General features: G+C 26.6%; 2 protein-coding genes across 9 annotated transcripts; both read left to right on the top strand.

Annotated features, from left to right (window-relative positions):
• The first annotated feature begins 2,983 nt into the window (after positions 1–2,983).
• Positions 2,984–4,761, top strand: LOC113856065 (probable serine/threonine-protein kinase WNK11). The gene is made up of 3 exons (XM_027487698.1): positions 2,984–3,050; positions 3,435–3,938; positions 4,135–4,761. Exons 1-3 carry the CDS (start codon positions 3,048–3,050, stop codon positions 4,525–4,527), a joined length of 900 nt encoding a protein of 299 aa, XP_027343499.1. The 5' UTR covers positions 2,984–3,047; the 3' UTR covers positions 4,528–4,761.
• A 14,257-nt stretch (positions 4,762–19,018) lies between these two features.
• On the top strand, positions 19,019–23,037 carry LOC113854394 (heterogeneous nuclear ribonucleoprotein 1-like). 8 transcript variants are annotated; one of them, XR_003502755.1, is made up of 8 exons: positions 19,019–19,341; positions 19,461–19,570; positions 19,883–20,104; positions 20,413–21,619; positions 21,932–22,006; positions 22,397–22,479; positions 22,578–22,617; positions 22,719–23,026. XR_003502755.1 is itself a non-coding variant. In XM_027485349.1 (5 exons), exons 3-5 carry the CDS (start codon positions 19,883–19,885, stop codon positions 22,408–22,410), a joined length of 1,443 nt encoding a protein of 480 aa, XP_027341150.1. In that variant the 5' UTR covers positions 19,019–19,341; positions 19,481–19,570; the 3' UTR covers positions 22,411–23,037. The 8 variants fall into 8 exon arrangements, 2 of the variants coding, with proteins under 2 accessions (XP_027341150.1, XP_027341149.1); XR_003502751.1 differs by lacking the exon at positions 21,932–22,006 and having other exon boundaries at positions 22,719–22,972; XR_003502754.1 differs by having other exon boundaries at positions 22,578–22,972.

Genomic DNA, 23,037 nt, shown 5'->3' with positions numbered 1-23,037 from the left:
AAAAGAAGGAATACCAAAAAAAAATTAGGTATTCACAATATAAAATAAAAAAATAAAAATATGCACATCTTGATTTTCATAAACTTAATCAACTTTAAATCAATAAAAAAAAATTCATAATTTTAAGAGTCAAATTCTTCAAACACACGTTTACAAAAGAAAAGTAGTGATAAAAGAGTTAAGCTTAGTTAACTCAATTTGCAAGTTCAAGCAATATTGAAAAAACAATGATTTTAGATTCGATTCTTACTTACTTGCAACATGTTATGGAAGTGCTATGTGATCATAAGCTCTTCAACAATTCAAAGAAAAGACACATAATCACATTATTCTCACATAAACATGTGACCTCATCTTCACATGAACAGAGCACAATTTTAATTTGTTGAGATATTTCTTATAACCAATAACAACAACAACTACATATGTTTCATCAAATCAGCAACATTGTACCATGGTTCACATGCTCCCCATATTTTTCGTGACCTAAGACATTAATATGCTTAGTAATTGCAAAAGCCAACTTGTTCATATGATCACATGTTCTTTCGGGTACTCATAATTCCATCAAAGAGCAAAAGCTAAGCCTATGATCACGAGAGAAGACCACTCTACAAGCTATTAAGGATTCATATCTTTTGCCAGTTAATGCTACACATGTTTGTTGCAAGATTCATGGAATTACACTATATTAACTATTTTTCAACTATGACTCACTACTCTAATAAAATGGTATCACTTTTCAATGATGTAACGTTTTCTTTTTTGCATCTTTGTTATCTGTTGCTCAACTCTCTGAATATAGAGTTTTAAAAATCTATCTCATCTAAGTGATTGATTTATGTGGGGATCTTTATATGTTATATTTTTTACATAATTTTTAATAATTTAAGAAAATTCACAGCTGCATGTTTATTATTTTTTTATTAATATTCAAAAATTTTCAATCTGAACACCAAGTTTCATGCTACAAAAGAAATTTAAATGATCATATACCCTTAAAAATGCATTAATTAGTTTTTTCTTTGATCCTTCTCTTCCTCTTACCTTCAATCTCTTTAATCTCCCCTTAAAAGAGTAAGAACTCTTTTAAAGATGACATTACACGTATTTTATTTAAAATAATTATATATAAGTATTTATAAAAAAAATTATATAAAATAATAAAAAATTAAATAATAATTAAAATTTTAATTAAAATTATCAAAAAATTATTTCAGTTGAGAGAAAATTAATTTACATATTATTTTTAATAAATTTTAACTCTAAATATCCATGTGACAAAATGTAAAAGAAAATAACTTGATTAAATGGATATTTTTCATTAGATTTTCATTAAGATTGATTTAAAATTTAATATATACAAATAATATAAATTAATTAATTTTTGTTTCTTAAACAAGAATTAAAACTGCATTGTAAAGAGATTCATATCCCTTTTCTTTTTATTTTTCAACAGCTTCTTAAAAGGCAAACACTTTGAGGGAACAGGTGCTTCTTCCCCATTGGCTCAGGTGACCATGGAAACAGAGGAAGAACTATAATAGTCAAACTAGCGCCATAAACAATATGTTGACTTTTCAAGACGAAAAAACAGAAAGAATCTGTTTTTTTTTTTACCTACTATAATGTTTTCTTTTTTAATCTAATGTATATTTAAAGACACATAATAATAATTTATATATTAAATTTTTATTAGAAATTATAAAATATTATAAAATTTAATATACTAATAACATTAAAAGTTATAAATGTTAATAAAAAAAATTTATTTATTATTTTCTAATATATATTGTGAAACATAAATGGTAGATAATCCGTACAAAAAAAGACTAATGCTAAGATGTTAAACACAATTTTTTCTGGCATTAGTTTCGCTTCAAATGAATATTTTTGTTACAATAGTATAAAATCGGGTTTTGTTAAATTTTTTTTACAACAGGTTTGTTAACGATATTAATTTAGAAAATAATAAATAAAAAATTCATTTTTATTAAAAATTAAAGTAGAAATATATTAAAATTAATTAAGAGTGTATTATTACATTTTAATAAAAATTAATTTTTTAATGTGTATTTAAGGACACAGGTTAAAGAATAAAAAAAATAAATTTATATCATTGATTATAGCATTCACTATTATTAATGCGTTGGATTCTATAATATTTTATTATTTTAAATATAAATTATTATGTATAAATTTTTATTACATGTTGTTTAAACTTACATTACAAAAGTATATTAACTTTTTATCAATATCTTTCTTTATAAGGTGGGGACATAATACTGATTAACGTTTATTTAAGATAAACTTTTCGTGAAGCATATTTGTTTTAGTTTTCCCAAATTATTTCTTAAACAACACTAGTATATGCTAGTTTCAAGCACTCTTATTTATTCTATTATTTTATTTAGTTAATTGAGATAATTTGAAATTAATTATCTATACAATTATAACCAAGTCTCGAATTCTTAAAATGGCAATAAATTTGAAACAAAGAAATAAGCCTAAAAAGTATATATTTTTTCGAAAGGAGAGATTTTTTTTTTAAATAATGTTTAGTTTAATTTTATTGATTAAATACATAAATTCTAATAAAGTTCTATCAGCCCAACTTCAATCAACAGATAAAGTAGTGACCTGAGTATTTTATTTTTCATAAATTTTTAACAATGCTGGGTAAAAGTTAAATTACAAAAATAGCTGTGTAACCCAAAAAGAAAACTCTAATGGGAAGTTATAAATTATTTATTTGAGGTGCTTACTATAGCAGATTGAAGGGATACTGAAAAGTTGACTTATATATATATATTCTTTTTCTTTTTTTCTTTGGGTTACCGATTAGAAAAAGATTCTGGAAGACCGTTCAGAAATATTATCTAATCCGAATTAAACAGCACTTTTAACTGACGTACACTCCTTGATTTCTGTATATATAGTTACCTCAAATTGCTCCTACTTTCTTGTTTTTGTGTCTCATTCTACTTTATTTTCATATTGGTGCTTCTTCAGCTTCTCTTTTCTTCAAAAAGCAATTGGTTTTCCTCATGGTAATGATCATTATTATTTTGCTCTATTCTGCATTGTGATTCGGATGAATGTGTTAAGTTATCCCAGTAGCCATAAAATTTGAATTATTTTTGCCTTTCAATTTGCCTCTTGGATTTTGATCTGAATTTCATGCATGCAAGTATGACAGATTTTATTTTACTTTTTTTTATTAATTATTATTTAACTTGTGTAAAAAAATAACTTTAATGAATTTTGATGATGGGTTGGTTCCTTTTTCTCTCAAAAACTTAAGTAACATACTGATTTTGTAATCTCAAGATCAGATCTAGAAAAGCAAAAATTTCCAGAAAAAGTTTCAATTTTTATTTTTCACACTCTAATTTGATTTGATTTTGATGTTCTGATCCATGTTTTGGTGCTAGATGCCGAGTATTAAGCCTGATCCATCAGACAAAGATTCAGAACCATTTGTTGAGATTGATCCAACTGGAAGATATGGCAGATACAGTGAACTGTTGGGATCTGGTGCTGTGAAAAAAGTTTACAGAGCATTCGATCAAGAAGAAGGAATAGAGGTAGCTTGGAACCAAGTGAAACTAAGGAACTTCAGTGATGATCCTGCCATGGTGGATAGGCTTTACTCAGAAGTGAGATTGCTCAGAAGCTTAACCGACAAAAACATCATTTCCCTTTACAGTGTTTGGAGGGATGAGAAGCATAACACTTTGAATTTCATCACTGAGGTCTGCACAAGTGGGAATTTGAGGGAATATAGGAAGAAGCATAGGCATGTTTCCATGAAGGCTTTGAAGAAGTGGTCTAAGCAGATTTTGGAAGGGTTGAATTATTTGCATTTGCATGATCCTTGTATCATCCACAGAGATCTCAATTGCAGCAATGTGTTTGTAAATGGGAATACTGGCCAGGTAACATTTTTTTGAAAATTTTTCAAATGTAAATTTTCCTTGAGTCACGTGTTTTTTTACATTGTTAATCCTTATGATTTATCAATTTTTGTTATTACATTTGATATGCATTAAGATATAATCATCAAGCTACAATTTTTTTGTTGCTGTTTATTACAAGATGTCATTAATTTCTTTTTGTTTTCATGTGTATCAGGTTAAGATTGGTGACTTGGGTTTGGCAGCAATTGTGGGCAAGAGTCACTCTGCTCATTCAATTCTTGGGACGCCTGAATTTATGGCACCTGAGTTATATGATGAGGACTACACAGAAATGGTGGACATATACTCATTTGGAATGTGTGTGTTGGAGATGGTGACACTTGAGATTCCTTATAGTGAGTGTGACAATGTTGCCAAGATATACAAAAAAGTGTCATCAGGTGTTAGACCACAGGCATTGAACAAGATTAAAGATTTTGAGGTGAAGGCCTTCATTGAGAGGTGCCTTGCGCAGCCAAGGGCTAGACCTTCTGCTGCTGAGTTGCTCAAAGACCCCTTCTTTGATGTTCTTGATAATGAAGAAAATGATGATTCTGCTAGTTCATGACAAAAAATGTTTGAAATCTACATGATAATATATTAATTCACGTATTATTATTATTATTATTATTATTATTATTATTATCTTTTACTAAATATTTTGATTTATCCCTTTTTTGAGTTGATAAGTCAATTTGGAGTAGGCTTGATTACTATGTTATTGGTTTGAATTTTCTTTGTTAGACTGGAAGGGTTTGATTGGAGATGTGTTAGTTGGGCTGTGAAATTGTAAAAGTGTTGAAGGGTGTGCTTGATTGGAGATATAGTCATCTTGCACATTGAAAATTCTATAAAAGTTTTAATATTTCTTAGTCAAGTCTAAGAATCCATCTTAAGAAAATGATAGTGGTAAACAGTTTCAGTCTTAAGCTTTTTATATGCTACATAAAAGTTTTCTTCAGTTGCAATCGTGGTTCAAGATTCATCAATATGTATTCGCTTTATGACAATTTTGATGCAGAAATGTATGCATTCTGAAGTAACTAAATCTCGTGTTAAAACAGTAAGTAATTTTTTTTTTATGAGAATCAAAAGGGTACTTTATTTCAGATAATGGATTATATGTGTTGTTTCCACCTGAAATAATGATAATCAGATATTGGAATAATCAAAAGCAATGGGAAACTTGAAAAATGTTACATCATTTGATTTGAAGTCAAAGAGAAAAGTGCAGTCAAAAGTTTGAATAAGTTTCGAGCAAAATCATATAGATATTTGAGGCCAGCTTAGAGATGATAACTTCAACAAGAAAATGAGCTCTTCTGTTTTCGAAAATTGGCCTAATGGGTTAGCAGTTTAGAGAAGTGTATGACCAAAAGAGGCTTTAGCTTTAGGGTTGTAGTCGTGCATCCACTCAATTTTGCTGGGAAATTAGGGTAGTGACCTGTATCATTTTGTTCTCTTAACAAGCAAAGGGGGATTAGACTTTGACTTCAAAATTTGTTAACTTTGATTGGTAGGTTTTCAAAGGAACGCACCCAATGGAGAGGGAATTATATTTAATCTAAAATTGTGCTAGATTTGATTACTTGAATATCAAACTGTCACCAACCCAGGTCATAAAATATAACATATCAAAGGATTATCTAGTCTCTTCAACTTTTACAAGTTAAGGCTCTTTGGTAATTAGAATAAGAAATTACGAGTAAATTATCTCATCCTCATTACTTGGTGATATATCATATAAGTTTATCTTAGTAACTTATTTTTTTAATTCAAAATTAGAAATGTAAAATATACAGTTTAACATATTCTTCTAAACACATTTTTACTATTGAAATTTATTAAAAAAAAATATCACTTTTGTTTATTGAGTTATATTAATTTTAATTTTATATTTTTTAATAAATTTTACAATTTTCTTAATTTTTATTTAAGAATATATATATATATATATATATATAATTTTTATTAAAAATAATAAAATATCCCAATATCTAATACATTAATAATATTTTTACAGTCGTTAAAATGTACAAGTAAATCCTGACATGCATAATTGATAAATTATAGAATTGGAACTGTCAAAAAGTAAAAAATCTTATGAAAGCTATGTTATACAAAAATTTAGTAAAAATATACATTTCTGCTGTAAACAGAAGTCATAAACTTTCATTATAACATTCACATTGATTTTGAAACAGATATATAGAATAGACATTAACGAAATATGGACAATATCAAATTTTTGTCACAAGGGGTAGTCGTAAACAAAACATTATTACAGTGCATTAATATAAAGTAAGCAAGACTCTTGGCATGCACGTGATTCATTCAATGTGAGGTAAACAATTAGGAAAGAGAGATTGTTATTTGTTTTTCGAGTAAGATTTTCTCTTGTTCGTACAATTAACTGGATCACATTAATTATCACTAACCATGCAATTAAAGTGGAAGATTGTGATGATAACCAGTAACAAAGAAACATAGCTAATGTGGTATGCATCTAATGGCACAAAAAATAATGTGCCCAGATATTTCACTGTCATGTCTTTGTCATGAATTGTGAAGGAGTTGAGTAATTACTTGGTTGAGTATGAGTCATCCTTCAAACATGTCAGAGCTTTTAATTGATCCCTAAAATGTACTATCAATGTTTAATTAATCAAGTTGAATGGTTAAGACTCAACCCAAATTAAATGCTACCAAAAAGATATTAGGATAGGAAACTTGAGCCTGAGAACGTGATTAGGTAATGATAATTTTAGAAAAATAATGATTTTTTTCGAAAGTTTTCTTCTGTAACTTGCTAAATTAAGCAAAGATAAAGAAATTCACGTTTTTCACTTCAAAACTCTGGGAGTTTGGTGATATGAAGATAGTGTGAAGAGTAAATTCAGAAGTATATGGGTAAAGGATAATTTGCTATTTGTTCTTATTAAATCTGAAGTTGTGACATTTGAGCATAAATGTTTTAAATGATTTATGCAAGCAATTATAATTACATTGACATCCTTCGTAGACTTAATGTATTAATCTTTTATTTTCTTCTATAAATATTATATTTTTTTTTTAATTTGGAAAAATTGTCCTTTTTTCTCTTCAAAATGTCATTTCTAAACATAACTAAATGATATCTTGCAGTTCTCTCTCAACTTGATGGATCAATAAAAAAAAAAAACAATAGTTAAATTGATATCAAGATATAATCAATGTCTAATTGCTTCAGCATAATTTAGAATCGATACAAGCCTAATTTGAATAAATTTTTAGAGAAGTTCTTATAGAAAAATATTAATATAAAAAATAAATAAAATTTATTTAGAGAAGTAAAATGAGATTATTTCTAAAAAATATATATAAAAATATAAATTATTTCTAACTTATATAAAAAAGTTATTCATTTTTTATACTATTTTTTTTCTTATAAATAAAAGTTATCCAAATAGAATCTTGCTCTCTTTAGTTAAACTACAGCTTAAAGAAACTTGTCTTCTATCTTAAATTTCAATAGTAAGAGCTCTTGAGAGTACAAAGATATTAAAAATTAGCATAAAATTACCGTTGCTGTTGAAGGATCCATTTTATGAAGAATAATTGGCTCACCAATTGAGCTTCTGCAAGGTAACTAGTTGAAAGTAAAATCAAAACTAAATATATATAAGATAAAAACAATAAGAATACAAAGATAATATGTTCTCATAAATGAGTAATTTGCTCTTAGTGACTACTTTACTAGTTTTTTCACATGACATTTTAATTATGTTTGAGAGAGAAATTTTGGAGAAAAAAAAAGAGACATATTTAATTTTAAATTAAAATTATTATATATCACTTATGATGATAAATGTATAATTAATACATAAAGTTTATGTTAATATATCAATTTATATCTTTTATTTTAAATAAATATTAATTTTAAATATATTTATTTAAAATATAAAATTTATCCTCTCTTTCCCTTCTTCCAAATTTCCTTTCTCAAATAACCACTTAACTATATAATACACACCTTAAGAAACTTTTTTTAATGGTGAAATGAAGAGGGAAAGACCATGGTTGGAATACAAAGAACAAGAAAAAAAGCACAAGCCTTCTCCCTTTTGTTTGGAAGTTATATGGGTAGAAAATAAAAGATGGGAAAACTGAAAATCCCCTTATTATTTTTTATATTTTCTTTGGAGAATGGATAAGTAGAAGGAAAATAATCTCATTTGTTTGAGACCTTAAATCAAATTGTACAGGGAAAAAAAAAAGAGAACTATTCTTCCTCTGTTCTCAAAGATCAAAATTTTCTTTTCTTCAAAATTGAATGAAATAGGGAATTAGATCTAAAAGTTAAAAATTAATTAAATATTTTTTTATGAATTTGGCTATGATATATTGTCAATATAAAATATTATATAATTAATTAATTAAAATATACAGTAGGTATAAGTTTTAAATTATTTATTTTTATAAATATGATAATTTATGGTTAAATGAGAGTATAATTTTGTTATACTTTCAATGCATTTCGCTTAAATTCTTTTTTATATTTAAGTATGTATCCTTAATTATGATTTAACTCTAAAATAAGATAATGAAGTTTCATTTTCTTATTAATATTCCAAACAAAGAGAAACATGGATTGTTATGTTTCTTTCCTTCCTTTTCCCAATCCATTCATTTGGTTCAATAATATTAGGAAAATAAAATAATATTAATACTTGCTAAATTTTACTTCATTTTGAAATAGACGCTATAAACTTTCAATTTCATATAAAAAGACCCTTAAATTTTCAAGATTTATAAATAAAATTTTCCATTCATATATTACTTTTTTAGCTCCAACCATTACCCACCTTTTCATTTTATTTCTTTTTTAATTTTTGGTTTCTAATCCTTTTCAACCCTTAAACTTTTCCAAATATAGTTACTTTAATTTCTCCTCTAATTTTCCTTTCTTTTTCAACAATGGCCAACCCTTTCAAGAAGCAGAAAAGTATCCCTCAATGATTATTTACTTCTTTTTCGTTGTCGTCTTCACAAGTCACATCTTCATATATCATCCTACTCATGAAAATGGTCCACTAATTAAAGAAATCACTTATAAGCAATGACGATGTTTGGCTTCTAATATTTGTGAGTAAATAATATTTTAATATGCTTACAACAATTTAAACTTGTATTTATGTTGTTTGCACTTATTGATTTAAATAAAGTATTAAACTAACCGTATAAATGAAAGTTAAAGATTTTGAATGTCTATATTAAGAAATAATGTACTATATTAATATTATATTCTAACGAAATTGTTTATTACTATAATATTATATTATTAGTAAATATTCAAAAAATTTATAATAATAATTTAATTTTTATTAAAAAAATTATACTAACAAAGGCTAATCCAACAAAACATCGTTAATAAATAGTTTTTTTTTTGTTATGTGTAACAACAATAATGTTATATTAATATCTTCGATAACTAAACTGAAAAACACTTAAATTAATATTTTAATTTTTACTTTATAAAATCATAGACATTATAATATTATAATGGCTAGTTGCATTTCTAGTATAGCAGTTCCAATTAGGTCTTAAATTTCTAATTGTACTTTTGAATTAACCCAAGAATAAATTTTTAATTTTATGTATCATGTAATATTAATTTACTAATAGGATTACTTCATAAGTGAATTTCTTTTGAGGTGAAGAATAATTCCTCTAAATAATTTTTTTATATCAATAATAGTTATAAAACTTTAATTAATATATTTAAGGGGTTGGTTTATTTACTAATTGTGTCATAATTTATCTTTAATATAGCTTTTAGGACTAGAATGCTTTCAAGTGTAAAATTTACAACAAAGACATGCAGTGTTTCACCTTACTATTAAAATATAAACCATTTCTTTATGGTTAAGGTTTCATACCTTAAAAATGTCACATTGAGGATCTAAATCCTTTGTTTTTTAGTCACTAAGGATCTAAATCCTAGGTTCCAATACAATGATGTCTTTGTATTTTTGGTTGTGAATTCATGATGACTTGTTTTTTGTCATAGTAGTAAACATGATCACCTTTTTTGGTAGTGCAAACATGACCAGTTAAGAGAAAATGGGCTTTGGCCTGTTGACTATAAAAAAGGAAAAAAAATGGAAAATGTGCATTACCCTGTTGATTATACAAAACAATAATAATGAGAAATAACCTGACAGTTTAGCAATGATAATGGTAAACAGCATTGATATATATTTTTAATTATTAATATAATTATTATGTAAGTTTTATTTTTAAGTTAATGTTTCTTTTATGTATTTTTATAATTTATAATAAAAAAATTTCCACTGTAGCATTTTCTTGACTAACTCAAGTCCAATAATTTTTAAATAAAATGTATTAAAATTATACAAATGCAACTATATAAAATATTCAAAGATCTCTAAAACAATATTAAGATGTTATATCAAGAAATGGATGAAGTTGATCTATCAGCTCTTTATTGATAAGTGTCGTGTATTAGGTATTGTAATGGTTCCAATTATGTAAACGGACTTCTAATATTAACAAAAATACAAACGGGATTAACAATATGAGAAGCTCTTTTATGAATTGATTTTACTCTCAGAAGCAAGGCAAAAACTTTGTGCAAGAAGCACTGCAACTTAATATATAGCCTAAATACCAAACAATCTATAAGCTAGAAAATGAGCAATTGTGTATCATATCATGTTACGCAATTCACATATAATACAAAATAAAATTTAACTAGACATTTATCAAAATATTACGTATAAATACCTTATTTCTTATTTCTGGAAAGTTTATATAAATTCCTCACTGATAAACCAGTCGCGTAATGATGACTACTAGTTAAGAACAAACTTATGATCATATGTTCAATTAAATTTTAACTTAATGAAACCGAAGATTTGGTAATTCTAACTTAATTATTGTCACACTTCTTTAATGCATGAAAAAGAATAAAATGCAATAGCAAAGATTAATTAAACAATTAACAATTAAAATTTTTTATTTATTATTTATGTTGCACACATGGATATATTTTATCACAATGTCAACATTTGCCAAACTTTATCTTATATTTAATCATAATCAATGAAATAATAAGAAGAAGAATAGAGCAAAAAAAATATAAGTCATTATGGAATGATCATTGTTAAACATCCATTAAATCAAATATCAGAACTGAAAATTTCATTCGAAACAGTGCAACAAAAATATAATCACGAATTGTATGCAAATGTGTACTCTTTTTATTTTTTAAAATAAGTGAACTCAGGAATAAAGGTATAAAAAATGCTCATAACTCTAGAAATTGATTTGACACAATCATATATTTCTGGGAATAAAAATCTTGAGATATTTCTCCAATATAAGTTAATTGGTAAGTCAAAAATGTGAACTAGTTCCAAATCACATATTGACTTCTGTTGGAGTATATAGGGTTTATATGTAAATTCTTCCTCTTGCAATTAATAGTGATAAAGAATAAATTTCACTTTTTCTTCCTCTCTTTCTCATTTGGTCTTTCAAATAATCAACATCTCCACGTTAAAATAGCTGTTCCCATGAAAGCAAAGTTGATCCTAATGGCATTGACAATTCAGTGGGATGTGATTGATCCTCTCTCTGTCACACACTTACACACACGTGTGGAGAAATCTCATTTGCTTAGCAGAGCTATTCAATTTGTTGAATAAATCATAAATAGTTTGAATTTAAGAATATAAAAGAAAAAGGTAATATAATACAATATATTAAAAATAAAAAATAAATAAAAAGAAATAAAAAAAAACATTATATAAATATATAAGTATCAATGTTACCTAAGAAACAGCTTCACAGAAATGTGTCGTGTGTCGTTGTCCTTGTTCATTACATGACGTTATCATCGTATATTAAAAGAAAAAGTGCGAATCTAAAACTCATCAATATATTATCTCTTCTACTTCTCTCGTGAAATTTCCCAGCAAACTTGTGGCTCAAATCATCAGTGGGGGTGCCAGTGCCAAAGCTGATAACTTTAAGATCATCATCATCATCATCATCATCTTTTATATTAAGTGTTGTGATTTGTTTGGCATTCAAAATATTGTGTGTGAGTTTAATTTATACATGTTTTTTTTTTCCGAAAAATACTTGTTTTTACCCGTAAATAATAATTTTTATCATTTATTAATAATTGTAATGAAAAAAACCAACACTCTCTCTACTAATATAAGTTTTTTATATAAAAAAATTAATGATTATAATTAATTATTATTAATTAATATAAAATATCTTTAACTTATTTTTTTATTATCTAATATCTATGACATTTTGTGCTAGACGTTGAGTATATGAAAGAAAAATGAAGAAATTTGGATTTATTTATTTAATTTTGTTAGCAATATTCTCTGTACATCTTTTTTATTCTAACTCTTCACCTAACGTATACCTAAATATTGTGTAAAGTTGGCCAGCTTCTCTTGGAGGACTCACTCCTCCTCTCCACTCCTATTTGTCCGAGAAAAAGAGACATAAATTTTTAAAAATTTTAAAATTTTATTATTAATAGTTTTCTTCTCTTATATATATATATATATATATATATATATATGAAGTTCTTCATCTCTTACCTTTTCTGTATATGTATTGTGATTATAACGTTTAAATTTATTCTTCTTTCCACCTTGTAGTTGGATTTTGATTTTAATTCTAAGATCATTCTTGTACTTAAGGAGTTCATCTCTATTTTTAATACTTCATAGGGTTAGCTAACCTACGGTTGATTTTGGATTCTGACTTTTAGAGTCTATTTCAAAGATTTTGGGAATAAAAAATGATTTAGGATTCTTATAAATTACTTTTATCTCATTTTAATAAACATTAAAATAAGATATTTTCAACTTATTTTTAAGCATTTTATTGTTAAATTTACGATATAAGTTATTATTTTAAAAAATATATATATATATGAAATAAGCATTTAAATGAATAGTTATTCAAAACAGCCTAGTTAAAAATTACTTTGGGAGAAGTGGACCCAGATATTCTCCTATCAATAAAGAGCTGATAGATCAACTCCATCCGTTTGTTATTCTCTTGGATCTTGACTATTCCTTCATTATTAATTTATAGAGTCTATATTTTTAGTATAAAGTAAATTGGCAATTTCATTTTAATATTGATACAGCATCTTTTTTTGTATGCTACAGAATAGTGTTTGGAAAATTGAAGGCTATCAAATTTTAAGGTTAAATTAAGTAAAATAATTATAGGCTTTTCATTAAATAATAATGAAGCTAGATTTCCAATAATATTTGTGGATTGTATACTAAAATGGATTGTATAATAAGCTGAACCAAATCCGGATTATTACTATAAATTTTCACCTACAACTTAGATTAAATTTTCAAAATTATTAGCATTCCACAATTCATTGTGAGATATGATCAGTGACTTAAATCACCAAACCAAAGTTTTACTACAGGTTGAATGCTCTATATATATCATAATTGACATAGATAGATTCGATTTGAATTTTTTTATTGACATAGATCAACAAATGAATTGAATGTGTATATTTTTTTTAAAGATTACAGCAGGTATCATAATTGGATTTTTGAGCTGGAAACATAAGTCACGAACAATACAGTGCGATTAGCTTTCTTTGTAAATGATTTTTTCAGAAAACATAAAGTATGAATATCACTTTACTTTAAAAAATAAGTGTATACCATTTAAATCACTCACTTGTTGTTGGATGCGTAAAATATTAACTAATAATAGCTTAAAATTATTTATTTCTTCATAAATGAATTAATAATTTGATTTAAATTGATCTTATTATAATCCAATTAAAGTACACCTTAACGCCCTAACAATGTCTAGATCTGGCAAACGAAACAGTTCAAATAAATATTCTAAGATATAAGATTTGACTTAGTTATAATATTTTATTATTATTTATTTATTTTTATAAAATTCGGATTGATTCAATTTATTTAAGCGTAAAATACATGTTTAGACTAAATTTAAATTTTATTTTAAAGCTTAAAATAAAATTGATCTTTTTCAAATTACCAGCTCAGTATATGCGAGATTGGCACCTCAATCACTTGGACAATTCCAGAGGATGAACATTCTTAAATAAGACTTTTAATTTCATCGAAGAAGGTGTGGCTTTTAAACGCGCTTATTCACGTAACGTGCTTTTTTTGAAGACCAACCTCTATAAACAATGGCATGTGGTTACCAGTTGTCATAATAATAGACACTATGTAGTGTTGCCCTTATGCACTACAAGTGAAGGAAGCAACTAATACAATATTACATTAATCTGGCTATTAACACTAGCACAGGAATTTTTTTTTTCATTTTTTGAACAAGATTGTTTTAATTGATGATTTGATATAATAGATCAGAATGGAGATAATTTAATAGGGAAAATGTAGATTATTAGTTCATGTCCTTCCAAATATTCCTCTAAAAAGGATGTTCTTGAATCCATGCTAATTTATGATATATTTAACAATAATTTCAGTCCTTTTAACAATTACATAAATTCATTGTTTAATTTTATTTTTATCTTTTTCTTCCTCCTAAGATGAGTGTTTTTATCAACTCTAATCATTGAATAAAGTGGTGTCAATAGCATGATCTTCATCGGTAAGTTTTGAGTTTTGTTGCTTTAAGAACTAAAACATATTCATGGTAGATAAGATATGTGACACGGTATTGATTTATAGTCACAATTTTTGTTGAGTGTTTAATGCAAACAAGAAAATAATATTGATTACATGGTGCAAGAAAACTAAAATATCATTAAAAAAATCAAAATAAAGCATTAAAATAACACTAAAAAAGTCAAAAGATAATGTGAATAACAATAATAAAAACTATATTTAAACATAACAGAAACATTATAAAAAAGTATAAATATCATTATATATATAGAGATAAGATATTTTTATATCAGTGTAAGTTTAAAAATTCTTACATTTAATTTGAGTTATTTATTTAACTTAAATCTATTAAAAATTCAGATTGAGTGTAAGAGTGTTTAGACTTGTAATGGTATAAAAAAATTATTTTTCATATATATATATATATATAATGATATTTACACTTTTTTTATATTTTTATTAATTAATAAATAATTTTAAAATAAAAACTTGAATTTAAATATTTATAAAAATTAAATGAGAGGAATTAAATTTAAAGGAATCAAAATTATATGTATTTTGAAATATGTGAATCAAAATTATAATTAAACCAATAATAAAAGTATGAGAGATCAAAATCACATTAATTACAATGACATTTATGGACCATAAAGTTCCCTCATCAAACATAGTATATTATTATCTTCTGATGAGCATTTGAAGTCAATGGTGAATTCTTCAAAAACAAAAAGTCACCAGTCAATTCTTTATAGCAGGCTAAATTTCTGCTCAACTATTTCGGTAAAATGAGATCTGTGTAATTTCTATTTAAATAAGTGTACCAAAACTTTGATGCATGTTCCATAAAAAGGGGAAAGTTTATTGGTATTGACATTTATGTCTGATGAACTATAATATTTTTACTTCATCAATTTTTAGATTTATTTTAATTCTTATTATTCTCAAATCTACAAATTCTTAATTGTATATGTTATTGGTATAAATTCAGCAATATGGCTTGAAATCAAGTTGTATAGCTAACAAAGTAAATACAAAATTTTATCTTCAAAAATGCAATTCTCATTTTGAAATATTGAAAGTTATAAATTTAAATAATGCAATTATATATAAGTAATTAAAATTTAAAATTATTTAGTAGTCATGTAATTACTTAAAAAGTATACATTTTTAATTCTAACTAGTTAAATAAAGTATAATGATATATATTTATTATTATTCTTAGAAAAATCAGAGAAATATATTAAAAAAGTTCGGTATAATATTTTTAAAATATTAATAAACACGTTTTTAAGGTTTACTTTATAATATTAGAATAATAAATAATAATATTAAAATAATATTCAATAAATAAATAAATTAGAAAAATAAAATGAAAGTAAAATATAATAATTAAATAATATTATAAAAATAAAAATATAATAAAAAAGTAAATTAAAATAATAATAAATGCATATTATTGTAGCTAAATATAAGAATAAGAATAACATTTAATATCCCATATTAATTTTCTTTTCTAATTTTGTATAAAATCAAGTAAAATATCCAAAAATAATAAATCATAAGACTAATTTTATTTTAATTTTTTTAACATAGATTTCATACACCAAATATCAATTATATAATAATCAGTGTATATATAATTGATTGATATTATTTGATTTTAATATATTTAAAATTTGTTGAAAATTAAATTATTTATTTAATCAATACAATTTTAATATATAACAAATTTAGCTTATCATTTTAAGAATAGTTTTAAATGTTTCTGTACTTTACATTGAAAATATTATATCAATTCTTTAATAATATTTAATTGGATGTTTCCTTGATTTTCCAAATAATAATAAAACTATTTAAAATTGTGGGCGTTCAAAATGAATAGAATGTATACAAACGGATCTGGAAATGTTTTAATATGAAATATTTTTAGATAAGTTTTATTATATTATTGTAATTTTTATATTATCTACATAAAATAAAATTAATCTTTATATTATGAACATGCCTTTTTATTTTAAGCACAATATTTTTCTTACATAATTTAATGATAAATATTTACTTTAATTTCTTAGAAATGAAAATAATAAAAAATATCCTTATCTACATTCAATATCTATATACCACCAAGCACATAGATTAACCATTAAGAGATTATTCTAACTTAACTTATAGTATTTTTATTTAATTTTGAAAGGTGTTGTTATAAATAATATCAATACTATAATAACAGTTTATTAAAATTGTTTCAAAATATTCAATTACTTATATAATTGATATGCTATTTTATGTAATATTAATTTTCTCCATCCAAAGTTCATTGGATAAAATATGCTTAACAAAAATAATATAGAATTTTATTTTAAAATATAAAATTATATTTGTGATTTTTTATTTTTAATATTGTACTTATTTTTATAAAAAATTAGAAAGCAAAACTAATGTGAGATATCAAAGTATTGTTATTATTTTTATCTTTAGCTATGATAATATGCATTTGTTATTGTTTTTATCATCATAATTAAAAAAATTCTGGCTTTTTATTTATCTTAAATTTAAACCAATGGTGTTTAATTATTATCTCTGGTGAATCATAATTTAATGGTCTACGGTAGAAATCATAAAAACTATGCACCAAATTAACACATTCATTTTATAAAATTCAATATGGAATAAAAACGATCGAGTTGGAATAGAATACATTTTTTTTTATTTTGTTAACATTTAATTTAGAATGAAAAATAATTTCAAGTATTCCCTTTTTAATATATAATTGATAACAACCAAGCCTTGTCTCTATAGATAATTCTTAGTACACAAAATTAATTTAAAATAAAATAAAATAATAGATTCATTTTACTATTAATTATTTTATGTTTGATTTTAGTCTCTCTAATTTTAATTATCACATTTAATATTTATAATTTATAATTTTTCAAATTAAGTTACTCATCTTATAATTTTGTGTAACAATTAACAAAATGATATACAAAATTTAATATATTACTAATCTATAAAAACTCATAAAAAAGAATATAAAATAGTTTAATAAAAATAAAAAATATTTTATCATATTTCATAAATTTTATTGAAATATTTATAGTTATATTATTTGACATAAATCAATAATATATCATCGTTCTACTATATTTTCGTTAATTGTTAAATAAAATAACTTGTGTGTTTATCTTACATACGTTAACGCAAGTTAACACCCCAATGCCGTAAGAGAGATTTCGAGAACGTGAATTAGGGCTATATATATATGTATGTATATATATATAATTTTAAAATTGGTTAAAAGATAAGGAAAAGTGTAGAATTTCACAATAGCAAATGGATATGAACAATCTTCAATAAAGAGAACACACGTTGGTACCAACTAAACAACAAAGCTAGCGGTGACATGAAAAGGTTGAAGAGGAAAGTAAAAAATTCAATCAACACTAATACTTGTTATTTTATTAAACAAATAAAAATGATTTTGGAGATAAATTTAAATTTAATTATGTTAACTACAAAACATGAAATTAACTCTAATAATCTTACTTTTCTGAGATGAGGTGCTGTGTTTTTATTTTTTACAAAAGTGGTAGGAACAAGATAATTTTATTCAATCTCAAGTTTAATTTTTTTAATGCATATAAACATGTACAAAACAAAGTATCTTTAAGATATCGTAAGCTTATCATCTAAAAAGGAAAGGAAAGGAAAGAATCTGCATTTGGAGTTAAAACAACTTCTTCAATACGCTTATTTGTGTAAGTACCATAAAGAAAAACTATTAAATTGTTTAAGTACTGTTCTTTCATTTTATCATTCATTTCCACAAACAACACATGAATTTGATCATTTTGTTTCTGTTGAGTTAAAGGAACAGCAATTAGTGAAAGCATCTCAAGTTGTAATATGCCCTCCGATAAATCTAATTCTAATGCAATCCACAACTCTTATTGACCATTTACATATGTATCATAGTAACAAAGTACATTATTCTTGTACACATTATTTATAGAATTTAATTAGAATATATTTTTATATTATCATCCAATTATAAGTTATTATATAATTAAAAATTACTAAACTTTATAATAATTCATTGAAAAAATATATTCATTATAGCAAATTTTATATTAATTATATATAACATTAACTCATACTTATAGTATTTTTTATAATTCATTCATTCTTTTTCTTTACTTCTATCTGAATTGTAAGAATAAAATTACTTCAAAAAGAATTTGGTCATCTCAACTAAATAAATTATATATTTTTATATCACAAAATAAATTATATTTTAATTATTGAAAATGAATTTCAATCAATATTGTTCATTTTTCACCAAAAAAAAGAAAAAGAAAAATCATAATCTGGTGTCATCTCTTGGCTCCTCCAAATATTCTTACACCAGAGGATTTGCAGTCTCTCTCTCTCTCTCTCTCTCGCTATTTATATAAATATATTGTCTCTCCTCATGTCAGCTACAAATTCCTTTTCTTTTCATTTAAATTAAGGAATTGGAATAACCAAGAACAAGAGATTTTTATTTTTGAAAATTAAAATTAAAAAAAGAAAAGGAAGAGAGAGACACATATAGATAGGGAGGATGGTGAGCACATCCTCTGTTTCCATTCCCAGTTTTTTTCCTTCCTCTCATTGAAACATTTTTCACATGCCCATGATTTTTCCACCATCTTTATCCTCATATGGTAATTTTTTCTCATCTGGGTCGCTCCAATTCTCATCGATCTTATGGAAAGTTTTTAAATTTTCTTCTCTCTGATCTAGTTTTTTGGTTTTTTTGGTGATGGGGTTGTGCTGAGATTAGATGTTTTGATTGATGCTCAGAAGATCCGATGCTCTTAGATCGAATTTGACAAAACCCACTTCGTGTCTGATCGAAGCAACAACTGGGTTCTGTCTGAATTTTAAGATAAGGTGTGTTTTTCTTCTCATCTGCATTTCTGATCGGTTTTGTTTTCATGGAAGGATTGGATTTTTGTGAAGGTTGAGCTTGATTTTCTGTTAATGAAAACTATGCATTTAGATTGATTCCTAGGCTTGGATTTTGACCATCATTGAATGATTTGGATATGCTTGTTGAATTTTGCATTTTTGTTGTTTGTTTTGGTTTTTGATATGAGAATTTTGGCTAAAAATGAGTGCTTGTTTTGAATTTTGTGCAATCTCAATATTGGAATTTGGAATCATTGATTGATGATTAATCGGTCATCGTTGGTGTCAGAACAGATGGAATCGGATCTTGGCAAGCTCTTCATTGGGGGAATATCTTGGGACACTGATGAGGAACGTCTGAAGGAATATTTTGGGAAATATGGGGAGGTGATAGAGGCTGTGATCATGAGGGATCGCGCCACGGGTCGTGCTCGTGGCTTCGGTTTCGTTGTCTTTGCCGATCCTGCTGTTGCAGAAAGAGTCATTATGGATAAACACATAATAGATGGCCGCACAGTGAGTTGTTTTCATTGAAGATATGTTTGGCATTGCATCAATACTTTGTGTTTAGCCTTGCAGTAATTGGACCTAGCTTAACTTGTGTTTCTAACAGGGATCATTATGTCTTACTCTTAGATTTGTCTACTTTGTTGGTGATTGAAAAATCAGTTTCACTTTGGCTATGTTGGGTTAAAGTCTATCTACTTTGGTGCTTGGATTTTCATATGTACATTGGATCGAACTTCACCATTTTTTGTTTATAAAATAAGAAACTGAAAATGAGTAGCGGATTTTGATCTATGTGCCGTTGTTTCAAATTTCAGGTGGAAGCAAAGAAAGCTGTTCCTAGGGATGATCAGCACAATATAAATAGACAGTCTGGTAGTGCACATGCATCTCCTGGTCCTGGACGCACGAAAAAGATTTTTGTTGGAGGGTTACCGTCAACTATCACTGAAAGTGATTTTAAAAAGTATTTTGATCAATTTGGAACAATTACTGATGTTGTAGTTATGTATGATCATAATACGCAGAGGCCAAGAGGATTTGGCTTCATCACATATGATTCTGAAGAAGCCGTGGATAGAGTTCTTTGTAGAACTTTTCATGAACTCAACGGAAAGATGGTTGAAGTCAAGAGGGCAGTTCCTAAAGAGCTTTCTCCTGGTCCCACTCGGAGCCCTTTGATAGGATATAACTATGGGGGTTTGAATAGAGCCAGTAGCTACCTAAACAGTTATGCTCAGGGCTATAGTATGAATCCAATAGGAGGATATGGAGTCAGAATGGACGGTAGGTTTAGTCCTCTTACTAGTGGTAGAAGTGGGTTTACTCCTCTTGGCAACACCGGTTATGGAATGGGGATGAATTTGGATTCAGGATTGAGCCCAAGCTTTGGAGGGACTTCCAGTTATGGAAGCAATTTAGGATATGGTCGAATACTTAGTCCTTTCTACAGTGGTAATTCTAGCAGATATACCACTCCTATAGGCTATAGTGGCGGTAGTGGGAGAAGTGATTCTCTTATGAGCTCACCCTCTCGGAATGTATGGGGAAATGGGGGCCTCAACAATGCTAGTACACCTGTCAGCCCCAGTCCTTTCTTAGGATCTGGAAGTGGGTCTTTTGGTGTTTCAATTGGAAATAGTGGCACTGGTTGGGGTCCATCCGTTCCAACCCAGGGTGGAGGGGCTGCTTCTGGCTATGCTGCTGGGAATAATGTTTATGAAGGTGGCGATAGCAGCTTTGGATTAGGTGGGGGAGGGTATGGAAGAAACAGCAGTGCTGGAGTAACTCCATCCTCTGCATTTAATGTATCATCTGGTGGTTATGAAGGATCCTATGGGGACTTATACCGCAGTGGCAGTGGTTCAGTTTACAATGACTCTACTTGGCGATCCGCTGCTTCTGAGATAGATGGTTCTGGCTCATTTGGTTATGGTCTTGGTGGTATTGCTTCAGATGACCCAGTAAAGAGTTCTGAGGGTTATATTGGAAGCTACAATGTTACAAGTAGGCAATCTAATAGAGGTAAGATCTTTGGTTACTTTCTTGTCTCCAAAAGAAAATCAGATTATTGTTTATAATTCCTTTAGTTTTTTATTTCAAATGTTGTGATTTTATATTTCAAAAGATGAATTGTTCTGAAGGAACTTGAAATGGAAATCTGCATTTACTCTTTGTCTGTTTCATTTGTCTTTAAGCTTAAGATCAGCATATTTGTAACTGTGATATATTGATAAATATATTGTGGCAGCTTTGTTTATGTCTTCTTTTAATTATGCTAAGTACTTATTGGCTTCTGACTTTTGTTATGCATGTCTTCTAATTTCATATCTTCAGATGCTTGATAGCTTTCTCAGAAGTGTTTACTGCAATCCAAGTAGAATTATTGCTTGCAACTTCCTGTGCTTATGTGTAGGTTTCTTGATCATCTTCGTTTAAACTTTTTGAAATGTAATTTTATTTGTAAGTTATACTTCATAACTTGAAAATACTTAAATGTGGACACAGACCATACTCTCTCATGTTGAACGTGAATAATTGTAGTGTTATGAACAAGGCACATAAAGTTACCTATCAGAGTTACTTTATGCATCTATTCTCTTATAAATAATTCAATTTATATGATCAAAGACCATTCATTCTACCTATATTCGTTCTCTTCTATAATCAGTACACTTTTGATTCATTGTCAAGAATGAATTTCTTATTGATTATCCTTTGCCTATTGTATTGTCGTGAAATGAATTAACACTTCTTTATGTTTTTGTGATGTTCACGATTAACTTTATTGTTCGCTTTCAGGAATCGCTGCCTAGGAGATATGTTAATTGGATATGTCATGGTAGTAGCAGTAGATCAAGGGAAACTGGTTAAAGTTTAATGAGGTATTGTGAATTCATACATCTCCATCACTTAAGAGATACAGCTCATAAGGAAATTCGTCATATATAGCTAACGGTGTTCTTTCTTCTTTCATTTGAAGTATACATATTCAAAGACAAAGCAGTTACAAGTGTTTTTGTGTAAGGCTTGGTTTTTTTTTTCTCCTCCTTGTTTTGTTCCTCTTTTTCATTTTTCAAGACTTAGGTTCCTTTCTTGGAATTTGATTGAGGTGTAAAATCAGATTGCGGAATATACTCAGGAAGATTTGTTCCATGATTATAGTGTAATAGTACATCTCACGGAGAGGCGCATCATCGTTAGTTGGTTTAATGATAGAGTATTAATTTTTGAATTTCTTCTTTCTTTTGCCACTGTAATGCATGGCATGCAAAGGTGTTGGTTCTTGTCACCATCTTTTTTTTCTTTATTATGGTATATGTAACTCTGATCAAATTGTAAGTGAGGTTCAGTTTGATTTATCAAGTGTGAAACATGAGTGGGATGCCTATGTAGGATCCCCTTCAAATAATTAAGTTGATGAACAGTTTTATTAGTTTTTG

Source organism: Abrus precatorius, unplaced genomic scaffold, assembly GCF_003935025.1.
Source record: "Abrus precatorius isolate BTA unplaced genomic scaffold, Abrus_2018 Scaffold11, whole genome shotgun sequence".
Lineage (NCBI taxonomy): Eukaryota > Viridiplantae > Streptophyta > Magnoliopsida > Fabales > Fabaceae > Abrus > Abrus precatorius.
This window is presented reverse-complemented; position numbering and strand designations above follow the sequence as displayed.

Excerpts from the sequence above, each read along its gene's own strand:
- LOC113856065 (XM_027487698.1), top strand. Across the intron at positions 3,939-4,134 it reads TAAATGGGAATACTGGCCAG|GTTAAGATTGGTGACTTGGG; the intron begins GTAACATTTTTT and ends CATGTGTATCAG.
- LOC113854394 (XM_027485349.1), top strand. The coding sequence starts at position 19,883 with ATGGAATCGGATCTTGGCAAGCTCTTCATTGGGGGAATATCTTGGGAC. Across the intron at positions 20,105-20,412 it reads ACATAATAGATGGCCGCACA|GTGGAAGCAAAGAAAGCTGT; the intron begins GTGAGTTGTTTT and ends TTCAAATTTCAG.